General features: G+C 41.1%; 1 protein-coding gene across 1 annotated transcript in view; it reads left to right on the top strand.

Annotated features, from left to right (window-relative positions):
- TTC12 (tetratricopeptide repeat domain 12) overlaps positions 1-18911 on the top strand; it is a 226308-nt gene that overhangs the window by 55338 nt on the left and 152059 nt on the right. The window contains exon 7 of the mRNA XM_040326012.1: positions 14354-14413. Coding sequence (XP_040181946.1) covers positions 14354-14413 — 60 coding nt within the window. The remainder of the gene's footprint in view (positions 1-14353; positions 14414-18911) is intronic.

Consider the following 18911-nt stretch of genomic DNA (forward strand, 5'->3'; position numbering starts at 1 on the left):
CAAATGCACTCTTCTTTCCCCAAATTGTGCAGTCTAGATTTGGAGACACACAGATGCTATACAACGCAGATGGACAAATCACCCACTGTGTCTATTGTATTCTGATAGCTGGCATAAAAATACCGCAACAGTGGATGCATCTGATTGAATGCAGCTGCAGTTCAGCTAAAAAATTTCCACTCTGCTTTTTTTTTTTTAGACTTCAATTTTTTTTGTATCAAAATAAAGTATCAAATCTATATATAACAAGTACTTTTGATACATATTCAATTAGTTATAGGAACAGAAAGATATATGGACAGAATGTTTAGGCATTAGGATTAAAGGGGTTGTAAAGGTAAATTTTTTCCCCTAAATAGCTTCCTTTACCTTAGTGCAGTATTCCTTCACTTACCTCATCCTTAGATTTTGCTTTTAAATGTCCTTATTTCTTCTGAGAAATCCTCACTTCCTGTTCTTCTGTCTGTAACTCCACACAGTAATGCAAAGCTTTCTCCCTGGTGTGGAGAAAGCCTCTTGAGGGGGCGAGCAGGAGAGTCAGGACGCTCTCTACTTTGCAGATAGAGAAAGGATCTGTGCGTTAGTGGGCGTCCTGACTATCCTGCTCGCCCCCTTAAGAGGCTTTTTCCACACCAGGGAGAAAGCCTTGCATTACTGTGTGGAGTTACAGACAGAAGAACAGGAAGTGAGGAATTCTCAGAAGAAATAAGGACATTTAAAAGCAAAATCGAAGGATGAGGTAAGTGAAGGAGGACTGCACTAAGGTAAAGGAAGCTTTTTAGGGATTTTTTTTTACCTTTAAAACCCCTTTAACAGTCAGATTAATTCATAGAATAATATTGACATATGTACTCACTGTTAGGAACAATAGGGTCCTATTGACCCCAATGGAACCATACTATCAATAGGAATTGTTCCTTATCGTATAGTAGGGAGGGGAACCAGAATGTAGGCAGAGGAAGCTATATTCTTGATTTTTCAAGTAAAGAGGGTAATTTGACCGCTTATTGAGATCTTTTAGATATGTTGATGCTCTGGGATGTGTCAACCAGACTTGCCAAGTCTTTATAAGTTTGCTGCTTCTTGTGAGTTAGCATCAGTTAATAATGAGTAGGGATGAGCTTCGAGTTCGAGTCGAACTCATGTTCGACTCGAACATTGCCTGTTCGCCTGTTCGGCGAACAACGAACAATTTGGGGTGTTCGCAGCAAATTCGAAAAGCCGCGGAACACCCTGTTAATGTCTATGGGAGAAATCAAAAGTGCTAATTTTAAAGGCTAATATGCAAGTTATTGTCCTAAAAAGTGTTTGGGGACCCGGGTCCTGTCCCATGGGACATGTATCAATGCAAAAAAAAAACGTTTTAAACGGCTGTTTTTTTTACGGGAGCAATGATTTTAATAATGCTAAAAGTGAAACAATAAAAGTGAAATATTCCTTTAAATTTCGTACCTATAGGGGGTGTAAAGTTAGCATGTGAAATATCGCATGTTTCCAGTACTTAGAACTGTCTCTGCACAAAGTGTAATTTCTGAAAGAAAAAAAGACATTTAAAACTGACTTGCGGCTATAATGAATTGTCGGCCCTTCAGGTCTGGAATGGATATTAAGGGGAACCCCCTGCCGTCAATTAAAAAAAAATGACGTGGGGTTCCCCCCAAATATCCATTCCAGACCCTTCAGGTCTGGTGTGGATTTTAAGGGGAACTCCACCCCAAATAAAAAAAATGGCGTGGAGTTCCCCCAAAAATCCACACCAGACCCCTTATCTGAGCACGTTAACCTGGCCGGCCGCAGAAAATAGGGGGGGACAGAGTGCGCCCCCCCTCTCCTGAACCGTACCAGGCCACATGCCCTTTAACATGGTAAGGATGTCCCCATGTTGATGGGGACAAGGGCCTCATCCCCATAACCCTTGCCCGGTGATTGTGGGGGTCTGCGGGTGGGGGGCTTATCAGAACCTGGAAGACCCCTTTAAAAGCTCTGGATGAATGGATCTTCTCATCGCTGGACCGGAGATCACCCGTCGCTGGATACAGACAACGTTGGAGCAGAAAGCCGGGATGAGTGGATTACCACCGCTGTTTTTTTTTCTTTTCTTTTTTATTAATAAAATACTTTTTTCTACGGTGTGTATGTGTGTTTTTTCCAACTATTTACACTTCCTTTGTGAAATGGTAGGGGTACAATGTACCCCATTACTAATTCACATGGGGGGGCCAGGATCTGGGGGTCCCCTTTGTTAAAGGGGTCTTCCAGATTCTGATAAGCCCCCCGCCCGCAGACCCCCACAACCACCGGGCAAGGGTTGTGGGGATGAGGCCCTTGTCCCCATCAATATGGGGACATCCTCCCCATGTTGAGGGCATGTGGCCTGGTACGGTTCAGGTTCAGCACTCTGTCCCCCCCCCTCTTTTCTGCGGCCGGTCAGGTTAACGTGCACGGATAAGGGGTCTGGTGTGAATTTTTGGGGGAACTCCACACCATTTTTTTTTAAATTTGGGGTGGAGTTCCCCTTAAAATCCACACCAGACCTGAAGGGTCAGGAATGGATATTTGGGGGGAACCCCACTTCATTTTTTTTTAAATTGACGGCGGGGTTCCCCTTAATATCCATTCCAGACCTGAAGGGCCTGGTAGTTGAATTTGGGGGGACCCCCACGCAATTTTTTTTTCTTATGAATGAATTTGCTCTGAATTGCCAGAGCCGACAATTCATTATAGCCGCAAGTCAGTTTTAAATGTCTTTTTTTCTTTCAGAAATGACACATATGTGCAGGGACAGTTCTAAGTACGGGAAACATGCGATATTTCACATGCTAACTTTACCCCCCCCCCCCCAGGTACGAAATTTAAAGGAATTTTTCACTTTAATTGTTTCACTTTTAGCATTATTAAAATCACTGCTCCCGAAAAAACAGCCATTTTTAAAACTTTTTTTTGCATTGATACATGTCCCCTGGGACAGGACCCAGGTCCCCAAACTCTTTTTAGGACAATAACTTCCATATTAGCCTTTAAAATTAGCACTTTAGATTTCAAACGTTCGAGTCCCATAGACTTTAATAGGGTTCTAAAGTTCACACGAACATTTGGTGTTTTCGCAAGTACTGGTGCGAACCGAACAGGGGGGTGTTCGGCTCATCCCTAATAATCAGCCTACATATTTAGTCTCAAAATAACATCAGAAAGATTGGATTTCCAAAGCTTGGCTATAGTAAGCCTAGCTGCTATTAAGACATTGGCAATAAAAGTTCTATAGTTCAGAGGGTAAATATCAAGATTATTGCCCAATAGGTCTGTTACAGGTGAAAGAGGTATTAGATTACCTGCAAAGGATGCAATAAAGGTTGAAATTGCATTCCAGGAGCTGGAAAGATTTTTGCAATTACAAAATGTGTGGTACAGTGTACCCAATTGATCATTACATCTCCAACATATAGGTGAGGAGGTCAGGCATATTTTGGAAAGATTATAAGGTGTCCTATACCAACAATTTAATATGTTTTGAGAATTTTCCCAGTGTTTGAGGCAAGATGTTGTGGGGTAGTTTATTTTGATGCCATGACCTCCATGAGAAGGTTTGGGCTAGCTCTTTTTTCCTTTTGAACATGTTGGTGCTTTTCATGTTAATGGAAATGAGGACAAAACATTATTAAAAAAGGATATACCTTTAGTATTTAACCTTCTGTTTGAGAAAATAAATTGCCAAATATCTGCAGGAAGTACTAATTTAACATCAGGATTGAAGTGTTTTAGTCTCAGAATCTTATTGGTTTTGTTTGTTATTACCGTATATTCTTGTGTTTGTCAGGTTGCGTAGAGTAAAAATGTAATCCTTGTGTTATTAATATAGTTAACAGAGAGGCAAGCTTTACAATAATCTATTACTCCTAAAAGAACATGTACTTGTATTGTGTCCTCTGTATGTTGTTTTTTGTTTAGCACCTATTTCTACGCTGCCAATGGGGATTAAATAGTTAAATAAGGAGGTATAGTTACTTTAGGAAGTAAAGTGCATGCAACTGACAAGGCAAATAAATCATAACCTTTTGATTACTTATTTTTCAATATTCAGCAACAGTTTGTCAGTATTTGGGACAAACCAGTATTTCATCTGGTCTAAAAGTGATGCTATATAATATTGATGGACATCTGGTAGAGATTCATGCCTTCTTTCTTTTTAACTATAGTTAATATTGCAAGAACAATTCATTTTTTTGTTTGTTTTGCCCTGCCATATTAGATTATTTCGTTTGAAATTAATTTGTTTAAAAAATATAGATGGTACTGGAAAAGGGAGAGCTCGGAAATAATACAGGATTTTTTTGCATTTTGAATGCCGCCATTCTTCCAATCCAAGATAATTTAGTTTTTAGTTCAAATAATTTGGAGGTTGGATACGACAGCTGGGACCCCTAGATATGAGATAGATGGTTTGTCCCAATTATACTTATGGCTGAAGCGTAGAAGGTCGAGCGTTTTTGGTGGCATGTTCATTGGTAAGGCAAAACATTTAGCACTATTAACTGTTTGTGTACAGCGTCGCACGACCACACAATGGTCAGTTAAAGTGATGCAGTGCCATATAGCAAAAAATGGCCTGGTCATTAAGGGGGAAAACCTTACGGTCTGTAAGTCAAGGACATGCAGTCAGGGTAGGCAGGTGACTTTGAGGGTCATAGCTTGGTGACCTGGAGGGGGGGGGTGTAGCTGAAGTCCTACCCCCACCACTGGTCAAAATTCTGGGCTCCTACGACCTATGGTTCTGGAGATACGGCTCTCCTTGCACATCCTGTCAGAAGCTAAATACAGAGCAGTCAGTTTAAATACAAGCTGGCACACTCTGTTTGCATCAGACTAAGAGAATGAGCTTACAGTGCCTCTCCTCACTATGTATTCCGCTGACAATCAGTGGCCAGTAGCTGCCAGTCAGTGCCCCGTCATAACGTCCTATCAGTACCCAATAAAGTGCCAATCAGTGCCCACCATAGTGTCAATCAGTGTCCATCACAGTGACAATCAGTGCCCAGCATTAACACATGTCAGTACCTGTCCAATCAGTGCTGCCCATCAGTGCCATCTATTAATGTCCATCAATGCTACCTGTCAGTGCCAATAAGTGCAGCCTATCAGTGCCGCCTGTCAGTGCCCATCAATGCTGCCTGTCAATGCCAGTCAGCGCCCATCTGTGCCTATCAGTGCTGCATATTAGTGCCGCCTATCAGTGCCCATAAATTTTACATATACGTGCCTCCTCATCAGTGCCCATCAGTGCCACCTTATAAGTGCCAACTCATCAGTGCTGCCTCATCAGTGCCCATCAGTGCTGCCTCATCAGTGCCTGTGAGGGAAGGATAAAATAGCATTTTATAACAGAAACAAAGAAAACTTAAAAAAAAAATTCTCTTTATTTTTTAGTTTGGCAAAAAATTAAAACTGCAGAGGTAATCAAATACCATCAAAAGAAAGCTCTATTTGTGGGAAGAAAATGCAAAACAATTAGTTTGAGTACAGTGTTGCATGACCACTCAATAGTCATTCAAAGTGCGACAGCACTAAAAGCTCTAAATTGTCTTGGGCAGGAAGAAGCAAAAGTGCCTGGTATTGAAATGGTTAAACACAAGGTAATTTTCAGTGTTGTAATAATACAAATATATATATATTTTTTTTCTTTTTTTTTTATATATGGATTGTAATATAAACATATATGCACTTTGTATTTTTGATATAGATGTTGACTTAATTATACAGCAATCAAACCTTGATGAAGCAGCTATAGATTACAACCACAAAACATGTTGGCTATCATTTGCTTTTATGCAACATATACTTTATATGTATCACAGTTTTGCATTTTCGGGGGAACAGATCTTCCCTTTTTTCTATATGTATGTGTATGTTCATACAGTTCATACAGAATCATGCAGTTTTTGTATGTTTATTCTAGTTCATTATATCATTTCATATTTTTAATATATATTTGTGTTTTAACTTGTTGGAGCCCGGGCCATTGTCAATTGGCGACCACAAGGTGGACCTTCAGGTCCGGGAGGACGTCTATTGACGTCCTCGGCTCCTCCGGCCACTGGGAGGCACGCGCGCGCGCCCTCCGCGTCACTGAGGTGCCGATGTGCGTGCCTGGCGGCCGCAATGTCTGCCGGGTACCCGCGTTTGGCCGTTACACAGCCAAGGACGTGGATCTACGTCCTGTCAGGGAGAGGAGACCGATGATGTGTCCCTTGTACATAGGAACACAGATCAGTCACCTCCCCCAGTCAGTCCCCTCCCTCCACAGTAAGAATCACTCCTAGGGAAAACATTTAACCCCTTCCCTGCCAGTCACATTTATACAATAATCAGTGCTTATTTATAGCACTGTTCGCTGTTTAAATGTGAATGGTCCCAAAAATGTGTCATAAGTGTCCGATGTGTCTGCCGTAATATCACAGTTATGACAAAAATCGCAGATAACTGCCATTACTAGTAAAAAAAAAAAAGAATAAAAAAAAAATCATAAATCTATCCCCTATTTTGTAGGCGCTATAAATTTTGCGCAAACCAATCACTATACGCATATTGCGATTTTTTTTTTTTTTACCAAAAATATGTAGAAGAATACATATTGGCCTAAACTGAGAATTTTTTTTTTAATTGGGATATTTATTATAGCAAAAAGTAAAAAATATTGAGTTTTTTTCAAAAAATTATTTTGTTTATAGCGGAAAAAATTGAAACCACAGAGGTGATCATATCCACCAAAAGAAAGCTCTATTTGTGGGAAAAAAACACACAAATTTTGTTTGGGAGCTATGTCGCACGACCGCGCAATTTTCATTCAAAGCGTGACAGTGCCGAAAGCTGAAATTTCGTCTGGGCAGGAAGGGGGTATATGTGCCCAGTAAGCAAGTAGTTAATATGCATGTCTGGAGTTGACCGTTTAACGCCCACATTTACATTTCCTCTTCTTTACTATATAACTAGGGTTGGCACTCCAGTACATACCCGTATTTTCCGGTGTATAAGGCGACCGGGCGTATTTTACAGTTTTTTAAGATTTTTTGCCTGTACTCACTGTATAAGATGACCCCCCCTTCCGAGGCTTCCGACGCTTCATATTTCTTCCTTCTGGAGCCATATTCTACTTCCATCTTGCTGGAGCTGGTGCCAATCACTACGAGTGATGTATTCTATTAATGAATACAAAGCCTGCTTAAATTGGCAGAGGCTGTAACATCATCAGCCCACGTCTCTCTGACTCTCAAAGCCAATCCGAGCAGGATCTGTATTCTTTTGAATACATCGGTCACCGAAATTGGCTAATCGGTATATACTGTATGTAGATGAAGCTACATACAGTATTACCGCACATCCAGCAGGCATCCTGACCTGGCGTATAAGACGACAGCAAATACAGTATTTTGTTGGTCTGATATGGGTGGGTCTTGACTACATGTCTGACTCCAATCTACTTCACTATATATAATAATACAAATAATCCAACACTTTTATCCCTTTGGATGTGCAAAATTGCTAAAGATTACACCTATAAAAATGTAAATCTTTGCAGTGGATGTTTGTAATCTGAAATTATTTGCAGAAAAAGTACTGTTGAGTACTGTTGAAAGGCTGGCAAGGAAGAGAAATTTAAATAATTTCCTTTGGTAGATTTAGAAAGTTGTAATGAATGCAAATTAAAACAGAAAGGTGGATTTTATAATGTTAAAAATTCTTATATATGTTATTCATATTTTCCAATAAAATTGAAATTCATTTTACCTTTTAAACAAATTGTGGGGTTTAAATTGCATGTTCAGGGTTTTTTAATACTTTCATTTAGAGTTACAGCATAATGTTCTTTTATGCATGTCATCTCTGGTTCAAGCTCACCACTAAGAAAGGTGTCAGTGAAGGTGACTGACAAAATTACTCTTGCTGATCAACTGCATTTTTTTTGATTACCTAAAAATGCTTTGTACAAATTGGCATACATTATATTTGAATGAGCTGCTTCAGTGTTATTTTGGAAAAAGTGCTAAAATGATGGGCCTGAAAATTAATATGCTTTCAAGGGTCATCTATAATAAGGGAGTTCATTCTTCAAAGTTGCTTTACCGGTGAGTTTGATTTGTCAGGAACTGAAATAATTTATTTTATGAAGTTCTTTTCTGTCAAAGGTGATGTGAGGTATGCCTAAAGTTACCCTGAAGCCAGACTGTTCATTTCAACAAAAATCTTCCCATAAGATTATATGTATATTTAACATCATTTTTGCAAGCTGTTTTATATGTAAAGGCCTCCCTAGCTTGGACATAACTGCTGCTGGGCACGGCCATCTAAGATGTGATGCCGGCAGCCCCAGTAGACTCATAGGTGTTCCTCATCAGCTCCACCTTCACAGCTATGTAAAAGGTTAGGTAAGAAAGTGAGGAGAGGGTCAGAGGAGCTCAGCCAACACAGACAATTATGCCACGTACACAAGATTGATTCATCCGATGAAAACGGACCGATGGATTTTTTCATCAGATATCCAATGAAGCTGACTTTCATCAGTCTTGCCTACACACCATCAGTTAAAAATACGATCGTGTCCAACGCGGTGACTTAAAACACAACGGCGTGCAGATAAGTTCAATGCTTCTGAGCATGCGTCGACTTGATTCTGAGCATGCATGGATTTTTGACCGATAGATTTCCCCACAGACGATTGTTTTTTTCTATCGTTTTTTTAACCATCAAAAACCGATGTGGAAAAAAAACGATGGGGCACACACACGATCGGTTGGTCCGATGAAAACGGTCAATCAGACCGTTTTCATCAGACCAACCGATTGTGTGTTCAGGGCATTAGACTCTCTCAGTAGAGGAGAGGGCTTTGAGGTGGCAGAAGGGAGCGGGCTGTGCCTGGGAATTGATTGGAGTGGTTGAACTCCTTAGCAAATTCAATGCTCATTACAAGTGAATCAAAAAAGCATTCATGTAAGGCAAAACACTGCTAATAAGCTTATAGTTCAATGTAGAATACATACAAGGTAATGTATAGCGTGAAAAACACATACCAGTCTGGTTATCACTCAACCTGTATATGACATTTTCAGGAATCCAAAGCATGCAATATACTATTTCAGTGTTTCCCAACTCCAGTCCTCAAGGCACACCAACAGGTCATGTTTTCAGGTTTTTCCTCAGATGAAACGGCTGTGGTAATTACTAAGGCAGTGAAACTGATCAAATCACCTGTGCAAAATAATGGAAAGCCTGAAAACATGACCTGTTGGTGTGCCTTGAGGACTGGAGTTGGGAAACACTACTATTTGCAAGTTTTGTGGAACCCCTAAAATATTTCTGTATTTGATAAAGAGGGAGGGTAACGAATGGTGTGAGTGAAGTGAGAGAGAAGGAATCAACACTCCTTATCAGTGCAAGGGTCTTATTAAACAACCAAGTCATGGAAAGCAGACAAGTAGGGCTGCAATTAAGAATTATTTTCAGAATCAATTAGTTGGCTGATTATTGCTTTGATTAATTGGCTAAAAACCTCTAAAAAATGTAGTTGTATAATTTTGTTATTATGTAAAGTTTAAAAAAAGGCAATTTATTCTAGGAATATCTATATGTAGTGGTAAATATAAATAACCAGCTAAATGATTGTAGAACCAAATATCGAATCCACTCTGAGAATAACAGACAGAAGAGATATATGTATTATTAGAAGTTGAATCTGATACATATCGTCACACTCAGAGATCAAATATTTTAAAAGGATCTAAACGCTGTTTTGCAGATTTTCAGAAAGGATTGTAATGTAGGTGAACAAGTATGTTGCGCTAGACACAGATTGCTATTGTCAGCGTCATGTTGAATCTCCTATCTATATCGAACTGTTGTAGCAACAAAAACGAAAATAAAGCATTTTTTCTTGTCAGATCTTTCGGATTTCGATTTCTGCGCATTCGTTTTCGTATGTTAAAATGATAACAAAAATACCCGAAATTCGGACAAAAATGCATTCGGACTAAAACGAATGCACATGTCTACCACGTGGTCCATATTGAGTTTCTCCCTAATATCGGGCATGTCCATAACTCCCACCATCGAGGGGGTCTTACCTATTACCTACAGGGATATTGTACTGTCTTTTAGCCTCTTCCCTATATATAAAGGAAGAATCTCCTCCATTATCCAACGGGATGAATGGGGATCTGGGTGGGGAACTCCTAGATTGCAGCCTCCTATTTCTTGGGTGTGAATAGGAGAAATGGGGATTGGAACCATTCCTAGTTCTTGGGGTTCTCTGCACATAGGGTACTTGATCCTGCTCTAATGTGTTGACACTATAGGGTCTCACCCTGGTAAAGGATTATTTGCTGCTTGAAGTTCTAACACTATTCCAGTCTGATAATCTCCCATGTCTCTATTGTATTTTTCCTTCTTTTAATTTTCTTTTTTTTCTAGAGTCTTTTTTAAGTTCATAGATCTTTCTTTATATTCTTTACTGTCTTTAAAAAGCGAGTACTTTTTCTTTAATCTCTTTAATTTTTGTATCTAAATTGGATAATTTCTGCATTTTTCTATCCTTTAAAAATGTTAAAAAGCCCAAACCGGCCTCATTAAAAATACTTGAACCATCTGTCCAATTGCATTTCCCCCTTTTGAAGACTAATCTCCCATCAGAGACTCCTCTGTACCATTTTATCAAAGAGATATTGTTCAAAGAATGCAATATCCCATCGTGCCTATAACTCTGAGATTTTTACATTTGTTGGTCTCATAAATAAACCTCCCAGGTCACTGTCATCCCCCTTGGAGATGATAAAGATCCCCTCGGTAAACACATCCATAGTGAACTATATATTTTTTTAAATGGGAAATATAATATGTGTATATTGTATCTGATTTAATTAGTTTAAATGTAAATTTACATGCTAATTACAACAGTGATGAACCCTAACTGAATGAGATATAGGGGTTGATTTACTAAAACCGGAGAGATTTTTTTCAAAGCTTAAATAGTAGACTACTACTATACACAGCTGCAATACATTTTGCACTTTCCGGTTCTAGTGAATCAACCCCAGTGGTGGCTGGTAGTATATTTTTTGGGGGGCTACAAACAATCCTCTCCCCGTTGATCGGGTGGGTCACAGCCCCCCCGGTCAGTCAGTCACCAGTTCGCACCTAGGCCACGGGCAGTGGGCGGTGACTTCCCCCTGCGTCTTCTCCCTCCTTCTCCTTGGCGGCCAATAGGATCGCTTCTCCTCTCAGCCAATCGGGTGACGTGTCGCAGGAGCCACTTCCTGATCAGCCGGGAGGAGAATCAGAAAGACAATAGCGAATACTAATTCATCTTTGTCACACAACAGGGTGGGCTCTGGGCGCAGTGGTCCACCCTTTTTTGAAGCAAATTAGAGCCTCAGGCTCTGATCATGTGCTTCTAAAAAAAACATTGGAATCCATGCATCTGGTGCCCTGCATGTAGATTAGGGGCCAGGCACATCGATTAGGGTGGCGGCGCCCCTGCACTCCATATCGACAGGCCGCCACTGATCAACCTCATAGTTTGCTAAAGCAATGTGTATCATTAACAAAATGCATATCTTTTTTCCCATGCTTTGTGCACCTTAGTGCTGATGACCTCCTGGAACTTATTTGTAGCCACTTTCTTGCTGTATTGTGGAGGTGGGTGAGGAACACTGTGCATGAATATAAAGTATTGGAAACGTGTCCAGCTGGTTGAAGACAATTGATCACTTTATTAGTATATGCCATGCAACATAATCGGTGCAGTTTAGGGGTAAGGGCTCCTCCTTTTTAAAGGCTTTGGTAACGTTAGACTGGTTGGTCAAGTGGACTTCAGTCTGCGTCCTAATATAATGGTTTTCTGGGGTGTCTGCTGTGTCATTATTATAGGACTGCAGTGCTGAGGACAAACAGATCTAACAATAAAGCCATGAAGAAGGGGGAGTCCCATTTTCCCAGAAATTCACTGGTTAAGTTTTATGCCATACACTAGGAAGTGATCATTGTTTTTCAACCAGTTAGGCCCCATACTCACGAGCAAACATGTCTGCTGAAACTGGCCCGCAGGCCAGTTTCAGCAGACATGTTTGGTCGTGTGTGGGCGCGAGCGGGCCGAATTCCAGCAAACATTTGCCCGCCGGGCCTTTTCCCAGCAGACAAATATTCCTGGACTTGTTTTAAAACAGTCCGCTGGAATTCTGCCCGCTCGGACATGTACGGTCGTCAGTACAGACCTACCGTACATGTCCAGGCGCCCGCCGTCCCTCGCATGCGTCGAATGACTTCGACGCATGCGTGGAAGCATTTTAAAGGCGGGCCGCCCACGTCGCCGCGTCATTGTCGCGGCGACACCACGTCATCGACGCGGCGACACCGCGGACACGCCCCGCGTATTGTTTACGCGCGGACTTCTGTACGATGGTGTGTACAACCATCGTACAGAAGCCCTCTGGCAGACATGTATGGTGGAAACGGTCCGACGGACCGCTTTCACCATACATGTTTGGTCGTGAGTACCCGGCCTTAGAGTTTCCAAGTACTTCTATTTATGCATAGTGCTCCTCACCCACCTCAACAAGTGTTCAGCCACCACAGATCTACACATCACCATCCAGGTCTATAGCTCACATGTACGCTACAAAACTTTCTGTCTATAGAAACATCATTGATAGCTGAATTGCATTTCTCAGGGTGGAGAACTTGATGTTCTCTTTCTACTTATCCAACCGCACCTTAACGTTACTTACAATTGTACCTCCTTCTCTCCATTTCCTTTCTCTGTCGGGGTCCCCTAAGGTTCAGTTCTTGGACCTCTCCTATTCATGATCTACACCTCCTCCCTGGGTCAGCTGATAGCCTCCCATGGCTTCCAATACCATCTCTACACCAACAACACCCAACTTTATCTCTCTACCCCTCAGCTCACTCCTTCAGTCTCCTCACGTATCACTAATTTACTAACAGACGTATCAGCCTGGATGTCAACACCACTTCCCCAAACTCAATCTATCCTAAACCAAGCTCATAATTTTTCCTCCCCCACGTGCGTCTTCCCCTGATCTCTCTGTCAAGATCGATGGCACTATCAGTCCATCCCCGCATGCCAAGGCTCTAGGTGTAATCCTGGACTGTGAACTATCCTTTTGGCTCCATGTTCAATCACTGTCCAAATCCTTCCGCCTCAACCTCCACAACACCTCCAAATATGTCCCTTTCTAACAATGACATCACAAAGCTCCTAATTCTCTCCCTGGTCATCTACCACCTCGACTGCAGCAACTCTCTTCTCATTGGCTTCCCTTTACAGAGGATACCCCCCTTCAGTTCATTATGAAGGCTGCTGCCAGGCTCATCCACCTTGCCAAATGCTCAGTGTCTGCTACTTCTCTGTGTCAATCCCTCCATTGGCTCCCGCTCACCGAACAAATTAAGTTCAAAATACTAACAACAACTTACAAAGCCATACACAACTCAGCCCCTAGCTACATCACTAACCTTGTCTAAAAATAGCAACTTAATTGTTCTCTTCTTTCCTCCCAAGACCACCTGCTCTCTAGCTTTCTTGTCACCTCCTTCCATCCTAGCCTCCAGGACTTTTCCCAAGTCTTCCCATCCTCTGGAACTCCCTACCACAATCTGTCCGATTTATCTCTTACTCTGCTTTGAGATGATCCCAGAAAAACCATCTCTTCAGGAAAGCCTATCCTGCCTTCACATAACAACTGTACTTTTCCAGCTCCTCACCCACACTTATTACCTTTTGTATCACTTGACCCTTTCACCTTGGTTGTAAGCTCTAATGAGCAGGGCCCTCCGATCCCTCCTGTATACTGTCTGCCCTCATGTTGTAAAGCGCTGCGCAAACTGTTGGCGCTATATAAACTCTGCATAATAATAATATTGACATCCGCCAAACATACCTGCATAATGTGTGATGAAATCTTATAACAGACAGTGCCTGAAAAGGAGCCTTTGCATTTGGATCACTAGGCATTATTAAAATAAAAAGTAAAAAATTGGAATTTAAAAAGAAAAATGTAAATACTTTTAAAGTTACTATAACATGTTTAAATGTAAAATACATTTGGATGATTGGGTTTCTAATTTTAAGTCACATAGTTAATCAGTATTTTAAAAACTGTACAGCAAAAGGTACCAGACATAAAAAAATAACTAAGATATATTTTTCAATGTTTATGCTTGCTTAAAATATATTGCTACTCAAGACAAAAACTTAGTATTTTATGCTACAGAACTCAGGCTTGTGCTTGGGTTCTTAAAAAATTGTACTAATATGGTTATAACTAAGTTTTTAATATGTTTCTTTTTACAGGCTTTTATAAAACTGCAAAAGTACCATAATGCTATAACAGACTGTGAGTGGGCATTGAAGGTAAGAGATCAATTTTTATGTGTGACATATAGAAGACATGACCCATCAATAACGTTCAAATGAATCCAATATAAAAAGTTTACTTACCTTAAAAAATTAAAAAATCAAAAGAGTTCTATGAGCAAAGGACTAATGCCGCGTACAAACGATCAGTCCATCTGATGAAAACGGACCGATAGACCATTTTCATCGGTTAACCGATGAAGCTGACTGATGGTCCGTCATGCCTACACACCATTGGTTAAAAAAAAGATTGTGTCAGAACGTGGTGACGTAAAACACAACGACATGCTGAAAAAAAAACAAGTTCAATGCTTCCAAGCATGCGTCGACTTGATTCTGAGCATGCGTGGATTTTTAAACGATGGTTGTGCCTACGAACGATCGGTTTTGTCCTATTGGTTAGGAATCCATCAGTTAAATTTAAAACAAGTTGGCTTTTTTTTAACCGATGGTTAAATAACCAATGACACCCACACACGATCAGTTTTAACCGATGAAAACGGTCCATCAGACCATTCTCATCGGTTTAACCGAACGTGTGTACACGGCATAAGTGTAGTAAATATATATAACAAGCCTTAAAAAAATGCTACTGTGATAGCTGTGAAATACTGTACACACTCAGAGGCAAATTCACAACAATCCAGACAAGATTACACAACTATCCAATACCAGATTTTGGCTGTAAAGTCAGAAGGGTTTTTTTTTATCTTAAAGGGGTTGTAAAGGTACATTGTACCTCTACCATTTCACCAAAAAAAGTGTCAAAAATGTAAAAAAAGACAATAGCAGGTTTTTGACAATTCCTTTATTAATGTCTTCTTTCCGCGCTTCTTCTTCTTACATCTTCTTCTTTTCTGCTTTCATTCGGGTTTCTTCCTCCATCTTCTTCTTCCTCTGCTTCTTTCTTAGGTCTTCTCGTCCGCATCTTGCACTGGCTTCTTCCTCCATCTTCTTCTCCTTCCATCGGTCTTCTCGTCCGCATCTTGCACGGCTTCTTCTTCCCCGGACGATCCGCTTCAAATTGAAGTTCCCGAATGAAAGCAGAAAAGAAGAAGATGGAAGAAGAAGAAGAAGCGCGGAAAGAAGGAATAAATGAATTGTCAAAAACCGGCTATTGTCTTTTTTTACATTTTTGACACTTTTTTTGGTGAAATGGTAGAGGTACAATGTACCCCATTACCATTTCACACAGGGGGGGGGCAGGATCTGAGGGTCCCCTCTGTTAATGGGGTCTTCCGGATTCCAATAAGCCCCCCACTGTAGATCCCCACAACCACCGGCCAGGGTTGTGGGGATGAGGCCCTTGTCTCCATCAACATGGGCACAAGAGTGCTTTGGGGTGGGGGCGCAATGCCCCCATGCCCCAAAGCACACACTCCCCCATGTTGAGGCCATACGGCCTGGTACGGCTCAGGAGGGGGGCGCTCGCTCTTCCCCACCCCCATTCCTGTCCGGCCAGGCGGCGTGCTCGGATAAGGGTTTGGAATGTATCGTTTATTCGCCGTAGGTTTTCCCCCTTACGATCCAGACCAAACCTAAGGGCCTGATGTGCTCCTGGAGGGGAAGCCATGCCGTTTTTTTTTATTATTTGGAGCGGAGTTCCCCTTCATGGTCAGCGTAAGCTGAAAACGATTCGAGCATTCATGCGCGCCACTTCAAGCCACGCAAAGGCAGCTACACCACTTGATATTTACCAATATTTTGTCAGCGTAGTGAAACGGCGTGCGTAAGTGGCAGAATATGCCATTTGCGCATGCAAGTACACAAATAAACCTCCCAGAGGTTTAAACGTACTTGCCGGCGTAGCCGCTCGTTTTCACAAAAATCACTTTCACTTTCAATTCGGCCCATAAAACTTAAACAAACACAAGTCACTACACTTCCCCACGTCACCCCACATCCCCCCCCCTAATAAACTCTCTCACAAACACCTTCATTTTACATTTCTAAATGCCGTGCGCCAGGTCCATAGAGACGCGCACCTTGCGCCCCCTCCTGGGCACACTAGGCATTATAGTAAATAAGGAATTGTGCTGCTTTAGCAGCACATTCCTTTAGTAAATCTCAAAACGGCTGTTGCTCCAGCCTTTGCATCATGAATCAAGGCGCAACGGCTTGGTAAATCAGCCCATAAGTGTTATTCCTCGATTCTTGTATATTATGTAAACAATAAAACTACTCTTGATATTCACGGTAATTCTGAAAACAGTTCAGTCAACTATCAACCAATACACTGTATATGGCAGGGTAAGAGACCAAGAGTGAGTTAAGCCAGCCATAGATGAGCAACTACGGGTTGCAGGAATGAAAATCACTCAATTCCCCCAACAACACAGTCCCGCTGAGCCATTGTGTTCTCCCGGCAGGGGTTGTCCCTGCCGGGAGAACACAGTGACTACTGCTAGTGGCTATAACAACAGCTAGCAATAGTCGCATATACTGTAAAATCCAAAAACTGGTTGTACCCAAGTATAGGTACATTCAGCATTCAGCCTGCCCATACATGATTCAATTCTCAGATGGTCCCCGCTAAACTGACTGTAATTCGAACCATCTATGGCCGTTTTTACTCCTGCTTGCCCTTCCAAGATCTGCTAGAGGAGTTACTGATTGGAACTGCCATGCATCTCAAGTGTCAAGAGCTGCATTTTCCATTTTAACACATTAATAGCAAAAGCAGCATTAGACAAGAAAACCTGTCAATATAAGCCCCACCATTTGTATGTATGTTTTTGTATATATATATATATATATATATATATATATATATATATATATATATATATAAAATAAAACACTCCACTAATTAAACCAATATTCTTAACATTAAGGCTCAAGTGGCCCATTGATGGAAGTTATCCCATCACAAATTGAGTTACTTTATAGAAGTCATGCCTGTTGCTTTAAGAGGGGATTAGGAAATTGGTTTCCCACTTGTCAGTCTAAGTAATGCGTGACTGAAAGGCTGATTATTTATTGTGGAGGAGGAAATGACGCAGGTAAGGAGATGCAGCCTGTCATTACATGTGTAAAGAATTCATTATTCCTCTTGTGTAGCGTTAGAGCTGTCACTGCATTAATATGTTGTCTTTATTACTCAATCACTTTTTTTTTACTATAAGTGTTCGTGAAATATGTCTGTGACATTACACACACATGTAGAGTTGTTATCTTAAACATGTCACGCCTCCCACTGACAGATAGCTTTATATAGAATGATCGATTCTAGTTAAACAGCATTCAGATATTTTATAGCTTGTATTCAAATTTAAAGGGTAACTCTACTTTCGCAGGAAAAAAGGAAATAAAAAAGAAATATAATATAGCATGTACAATTGTTACACAAGTCATTTTGTAATTGAATGTTATTAATAATTACCTTTCCCTTTTAATCTGCAGTGCTATCATTTTCTGTAAAATACAATGCAAAATGGCAACCTTGAGACATTCTGTACATAAATGGCGTACAGGGTGCACCAACCCCCCCCTCCCCCTCCAATGTAATTTCCTGTTTGTGTGATTGGCTCCCTAATTTCCCCAGAAGTCTGCACTAAGCTGCAAGTCAGATTCTGGCAGTGGTGGCTGGTGTTTTTTTTTTGGGGGGGGGGGCAAAAATCCAGAGTATGTTTTTTAGACAATATAACTTGCATTGTCATCTAAAAAAAAAAATCCTTCCTGATTCCTTAGGCTGGTGCCCTTCAGTAACACATGGGAATGTTCATTATGCCAATCGGTATGCTAAGGCGCTATTACTAATGACACCGCAACACATATAGTCAACGCACCTATGTTGGTGTTACAAGAAATAGTCCATGCACCTTTTTCTCTGTGTCTTTTGTACATTATTATTATTATACAGGATTTATATAACGTCAACAGTTTGGGCAGCACTTTACAACATGAGGCAGACAGTACAATTACAACGCAATTCAATACAGGAGGAATCAGAGGGCCCTGCTCGTAAGCAGACCATTCAAAATAATGGTTGCCTTAAAGTGGATGTAAACTCACTCTCATCCTTTCTAAACTACTGCCATAGTGCTGATCTATAAGGATATAGATGCCTCCTGCATGTATCCTTACCTGTCAAAGGTTTCCCCTCTGTCTGTTATGAGACCTGAAAAACTGCAGATTCTGTGGGTGGGTCTGTTGTCTGGAGCTCGGTGGGTGGGTGGAGTTGTGGTCAGTAGACTCTCCGCCCACCTCTACACTCCCCTTGTCAACATGCATTTTTTCCTGTGTATTTCTTACACTGAATTCTGTTATGATCACTAACATCCAGTCAAAATCCAGAAAAGTAACCACATGACTTCAGAAAAGGAGTGGGGGTGGGAATTATAAAATAATGCCTGTCTCCAGGCTAGTTCAATGGACAGCAGTGTCAAGCTTACTCAGTACAGATTTCCCTTAAAATAAACTCAGCTCTCAAGTCTTTTGTTATTCACACTGAAACGTGGTTTCGTGAAAGGCGCATTGCATGTATGTTTCCGGC

The sequence above is a fragment of the Rana temporaria genome, chromosome 10, assembly GCF_905171775.1.
Source record: "Rana temporaria chromosome 10, aRanTem1.1, whole genome shotgun sequence".
NCBI lineage: Eukaryota > Metazoa > Chordata > Amphibia > Anura > Ranidae > Rana > Rana temporaria.